Source organism: Sinocyclocheilus anshuiensis, unplaced genomic scaffold (genome assembly GCF_001515605.1).
Source record: "Sinocyclocheilus anshuiensis isolate Anshui unplaced genomic scaffold, SAMN03320099.WGS_v1.1 scaffold435, whole genome shotgun sequence".
Taxonomy (NCBI): Eukaryota; Metazoa; Chordata; class Actinopteri; order Cypriniformes; family Cyprinidae; genus Sinocyclocheilus; species Sinocyclocheilus anshuiensis.
The window spans coordinates 20066-26300 of NW_015552555.1; the positions used below are offsets into that span (position 1 = coordinate 20066).

The window sequence follows — 6235 nt, forward strand, 5'->3', positions numbered from 1 at the left end:
ATCAGGTTTGAAGTCAGTGACACAGTGTTGGGGAAAGTTACTTTTAAAAGTATTGCATTACAATTGATTTTTTCTCTATAAAAACGTAACTAATTTTGTTTTATGGAAAGTAATGCATTATATTACTTTTGCATTACTGTTTGTCACCTGGGCTGGGTTTGCTTTTTTTTTTTTATAACAAAATCCCAAAAGTTATATTTATGGAAACTGTAAAGACCCTTTCACACCAAAAGTGAAATTAATAAGCCTCTGCACCTCATTCCCAGTTTCTCTCAACACAGGGACAGGAGAGGTGTTAATGAATAAATGGGAAAACAAAGTAACTTGCATTACTTACTTGAAAAAGTGATCTGATTACATAACTTTTACTTGTAATGTGTTACCCCCACACTGATGACAAATGGCATCAAGTCTTTAATCACAGGTTGTTTAAATGTTACAATGTGACTTTTTTGTGACTGTTTTTATGATACTTTTATGGTGCATTTTACAAACTTTAGTAGAAATTGACACTCGTCAGTTAATGTATACTTTCTACTGTGTGGAAAAAGCAGCACAAAAACAACTTAACTTTAGTTCAACATGACGGTGACTACATGGCAAATGTTTCTAATATTTTTTGGGTGGACCTCAAGTGTGTAATATTCTGATTAATGATATGTTGATAAAAGTTGTTGTTCATTAACAACAAGGGTTGTAAATGACATCAGAGAGACTTTAGTGTTGTCTGTTTATATTTTTACAGTCACAGAGCAGATTTTGATGAATTTGATCATGTCATATAACATACGTAACCCTGTGCCTGATGAATACGCTGACCAATATACTTACAAATGTTCCCTGTTTGTGCATTATGACCGTGCTTCTGTTTTGGACTTGACAATGGTGATGACACTGGTGGCGGCCACTTTGCCTGGTATGAGGGGCCCTATGACAGATGTGATGGGGCCCCTGGCAGCAGCAACAGGGCTGCGGGCTACAGTTCTGGCAAAACTCTGGAGAGCCTCATATTTGGAGCGCAGCACATCAAGCTCTACCTTCATGCTAGCATTTTCCGAGGTGAGCTTCTCCACCTCCTGCTGAAGCTTCACTTTCTGTTTCTCCAGCTCCTCCCTTTGTGTGACACGTTTGACGCGGCAGCTGGCGGCATAGCCACGGTTTTTGAGCGTGCGCCGCCGCTGTTTCAACTGTAGGATTTCTTCTTTGGACAGACCACGCAAGTGCTGGTTCAGCTCCCGCACAGACATAGACACCAGCTCGTCATCTGTAAGACTTGTGCCATTTTCACCTGGCTCTCGCTTCACCTGCAGGGAGCCACAAGGGATTAGATCAAGAGAGAAGAGAGGGAAGGGAGGCCAGGGGAGACTGAGGGCAATTGGAATGATCTTCGATATCAAATAAGCTACAATGATGAGTCCTATCCAGTAGATGTGCAGTAAATTTCTCTCTCTAAGTGAGAAAATGGTGAATACTAATAAGTAAGAATACTAATAATAAATAATCTTAAGTTTAAAAAGAAAATCAGTATGTTGGCTTGGGAAAATGCTGTAAAAATACATTGCTCATTTTTAGTTCATGGTAATGCATATGTGATTGCAGCGTGATTTATTATGTGGTTTAATACTTTTCTTCTTCTTTAAAGGAGACATATTATGCCCCTTTTCACAATATGTAATATAAGTCTCTGGTGTCCCCAGAATGTGTCTGTGAAGTTTCAGCTCAAAATACTCATCATTTTGAAAATGCCTATTTTGAGTGGAAGCAGAAACGTGCTGTTTTTCGGGCCTGTCTCTTTAAATGCAAATGAGTTGCTGCTCCCTGCCCCCTTTTCCAGAATAGAGCTGCGCCATTACAGCTCGGACCTGCTAAAACAACATCTGTTTTGGTGCTGATTATCATGTTTATCGCGCTGAAATCATGTGTTTTAAACCATATTAGTTTAAACTTCTGACTAAACTATACGGTTTTCTGAGAGCACACATCCGAAGCACACGGACAGAAAGCGGCTGTCACAGCATGTGAGTACTAAACTAAGTTCTCATTCACACACAAGTTTACAGTAAAAACACACATGAGTTACAAAAAACAGTCGGTTATGTCTGTGAAGGTAAAAAGCTGGGAAATAAATTGCATGTTTATTTTAGATCTGTGTGGCAGCAGCAATATACAGTAAATAAATCAATAAATCCACTGCTCTCTTGTCTCCTCTGAGGCTGGGACTCTAAATAGTGTTCTGTGCTCGTTTGTGCAGCCAAAGACAGAACAGTTAGCATGTTTTGCTCAAACTTTCATCATGGCATTAGAACTAGTACACCGTTGTCGCTTGCGAAAACACAATGACGGCGCCGTGGGTGTAAACTTACAGATTAAGGGGCGGTAATATTATAATGAGATCCCTTTGCCACGTCACCAAGGGAGCGAAATCAGATGCGCTCGTTTTCTCAGACGCTTGCAGAAAAAGGCTTACCAAAACAAAGTTACTGGGTTAATCTTTTTCATGTTGCCTTGGTTGGTAGATGCACTGGGGACCTGATTATAGCACTTAAAACCTGGAAAAGTCAGATTTTCATGATATGTCACCTTTAATACTTTTTAATACTGTGGTTTAAAAAAACAATTTCTGGAAATATCATCTGAACATACCTTCAATGCTTTGTTGCCCTTGTTTGTAGTAGTCATACCACAAGAGCCACTCTCCACTGCTTCGCTCGACAGGTCTGTGAATACAAAAGAGAGTTCCCAAAGATCAGACAGATGCTTCTTAGTCCGGAGGGTAGACACACAGGATCTGATCATTAAGATCTATTACAAAGTTAATTTCAATCCGTGTTATGAATTGTTCTGTTAAGATAGAATATATGTTAATTTCTCTTTATTAAAATCTTTATAGAATTTCCTGGCTGCCTGTCACCAGAGATGCAACAGATTGCAAAATAAAGTCACATCAAAAACAAACAAATTGCTTTTTACATTTGTTAATATGCAGTATAGGGTGATCTGGGTGGTTACTCCAAGACTTTATGATATTTCTGATCTCTACATATGATACAGGCTCCTCCCTCGATGCAAATCTCACTCAAGTGGATTTTTTTCACCAATTTTATCATTCGCCAAGTGGAAAAAAAAGAAAGCTTAGTGTAGTGAACAGCAGTCAAGAGGCAAACCCCCTTTCTACACAAAGTGTGGAAGATTCATTTTGATTTGATCAGGCTTTTGTGGATAACAAAGGATGACTTTTGCTTAAGATAAACAACACTATTCTTGTGGAGAGGGGGGTTAACATTAACATACATTAAACTCGCTCAGCAACTGCTCTGTTCTCCCTTAATCTTATCAAAGTGTAAATGATCGTAAATTCCTCTCAAAAGAGAAACAAGTTTTGCCATGTGGCCAAAGCCACTAAGGAAGAACAGATCTTCACATGCATTCACACTTAATGGACACAAAATTGATTAAGCCTTCATATCCATTTACAGAACTGTATATACTTGAAGAGTGTTGTTTGTGATACAACAATGTAAGCAACCTTACCTATTAAGGTATATACTGCAGGGCTCCAGACTAACATTTGAGAGCAGTGGCACCAGCACCACTAAGTTCTACAGATGGTGGCGCCAGGAGCAGATTTGGTAGCGCTGGGGGTGGTGTGCAAGGAGTATTAAAATATAGATCATTTAATCATAAAATTACTATTGTTTTGCATTAATAAGTGCAGTTACTAACAATATTATGTTCATTTCTTGTTTATTATTCTTTTGTTTATTGTTTATACAGATTTGACAGTAAAGCACTAAGCTTGAGTTAAGATGCATACAAAATTTACTTTTATTAACAAGTAACAGGTGCAAAATCTAATTTTTATATAGAAAATGTATATATTCCACTCTTATTAAATGTACCATTATTCTTCTGGTATATGGAACTGACCAACTTTTTATTATGTGTGATTTAGTAGCAAATTGAAGAAAAGTTTGTTTTTCAAGGCACTTTGTGACTTTTCTTCATACACCAAAAAAAAAAAGTACAATTCTGACAAAATCTGATTTCTTGATGATTTGATATTTTATAAAAGTGATTTTATAATTTCAAAATATAGAGAACAAGTAGAAATTAAAGATTAATAAGCCAATACGTGCTCCTCTGCTGCCGTACTGGTTATAATTGTGATTTGATGTATTTTTATTTTTATTTTACATAAGTGTTTGTTTACCACAAAGTATATTTTGGTCATCCCATTAAAAATAACATTCAAACTGGATCATTTTAGAGATTTAAAGTGCTGGAAATAGTTGTGTGAAATGCTTGAAAGTCATTGAAAAGTGCTTGAATTTCTCTCTCAAAAGGTTGTACAAACCCTGAAATGAATGATGTAATGCATTCGACTATTTCTACCACAACACCATGGTCACAGTTAGCGTTACCGGTTCTGGTTTCCTGACGTATGTCAGCGCTATTTATAATAGATTCTCACTAGATCTCGCAGCAATCTTATCATTGTGCGATGAATTCAAACGCTTCTCACTGGATCTCGCAGCACTGTTGCATCTGTGCAGTAACAGTGTCGCGAAATCAACTTTGCCTCCCGAGTAAAGCTGTTCTGAGCTCGGACATGTTTGTTTGCGTCGCGGTCCGAGCTGAACGGTCCGCGATGCGCAGCTGAAATGTAGCGCGGTTTAGTCTCGCTTTCGTTTCGTTTGCCGTTTGAAGTTTCTCAAATGCAACAGAAATGGCAGCGCTTATGAGTTGGACAACGCGGTGGTCGCGCCAGTGCGACCGCTCACAAAAATGAGTCGCACCGGCAGAAAAAATGGTCGCAATCTGGAGCCCCGTACTGTACACATGAATGCATGGGTCAATGTTCAGCATCACCCATTGATGATTGGTCTTCATATTTTCAGCACAAGGTGTAGGTTAATCTGGAATTGGTTTGGAATTAAAGTGAATTATGCATAGGAAAAACCTTAAAGACATTGTCCTAAATGTGGACTTCAAGCTATGCAAATAAACCTCATGCCAGCATCTGCCACCTCCGACAGCATCGGCCAATGAAAATGCTGGATCTGAAAGGCACCAACTTGCAAATCCCTCTTTCTCGGGAAAAGATAGGTTCTCTCTGAGACAAAGACACTCTCTATGTGCTAAGCTGTTGTTGCTCTACTGTACGTGCTAAGTTAAATGTGCTAGCCCAAGATGTGCTAAGCTAAGTCGTTCTAAGGAGAAACAAGGAAGTTCTGCAATTTGGGGAGTTTGGAAACAGCAACAGCAACAGCAACAAGGACCACAAGCTTAGTGCCCCCCATCTTCTGCAACAACTTCAGAACCTTCTCTTCAGTGATCCTCCGTTTGCATGTTCCAGACAGCCAGGATCTTCTCCACCAACATCAGAATTGTCTAGTCACCGCTCCAGATGTGTTCCAGACTGTTTTTTTTTTTTACCTTTATTTGTATAGCGCTTTATACAATACTGGTTGTGTCAAAGCAGCTTTACAGAGTCAAACGGGAAAACAGTTTGTCAATAATGCAAGAAGACAATAACAGAGTCATTTCTTCAGCTAAAGTCAGTTCATTGATGATTCAGTGATGTCATCATCCAGTTCAGTTCTCTTCCAGTAGTGTTTGTGTAATCAGTCAAGTGTCCCCAACTAAGCAAGCCAAAGGCGACAGTGGCAAGGAACCAAAACTCCATCGGTGACAGTGGGAGAAACCAGGCTCAGTTGGGGGGCCAGTTCTCCTCTGGCCAGATGAAACCAGCATGGGGTGGTTTAATTCCAGGCTGCAACACAGGTGCAGAGGTTTGTCTCGTTCCCATGGTCTTGTGCCGATGGTCGTCGAGGTGACGAGGTCTTCGCAAGGGATCTGTCTCTGGGGCGCATCTAGTTGACGTGATCTAGTTGTCCTGGTCTCCGCTGACTTTCAGGGCTGTAGAGGTCGTCTCTAGGTGCTGATCCACCATCTGGACTGGATATGGACTGGATCTGTGTGGCTATGGTGACCTCGGAATAAGAATGAAAGGGACTAATATTAGCATAATTGCCATTCTTCTTACGATGTAACGAGTACATCGGATGTTATGGGAAGTGTTCCTGGTTCCGGTTGACCTAATTAATGCAGCCTAGCAATTCTTTAATGATTTTGAATTATAGAAATTTGATAGTGCGTTATGTGTATGCCAGGTTAAAGAGATGGGTTTTTAATCTAGATTTAAACTGACAGAGTGTGTCTGCCTCCCGAACAA

At 39.7% G+C, this 6235-nt stretch overlaps 1 protein-coding gene across 1 annotated transcript in view; it reads right to left on the bottom strand.

The window, feature by feature from the left end:
- Positions 1-515: 515 nt before the first annotated feature.
- LOC107664534 (transcription factor MafG) overlaps positions 516-6235 on the bottom strand; it is a 7528-nt gene continuing 1808 nt past the window's right edge. The window contains exons 2-3 of the mRNA XM_016455126.1: positions 2644-2717; positions 516-1304 (exon numbers count right to left, since the gene is read on the bottom strand). Of these exons, the coding sequence (XP_016310612.1) occupies positions 852-1304; positions 2644-2679 (489 nt within the window). The 5' untranslated portion in view covers positions 2680-2717 and the 3' untranslated portion in view covers positions 516-851. The remainder of the gene's footprint in view (positions 1305-2643; positions 2718-6235) is intronic.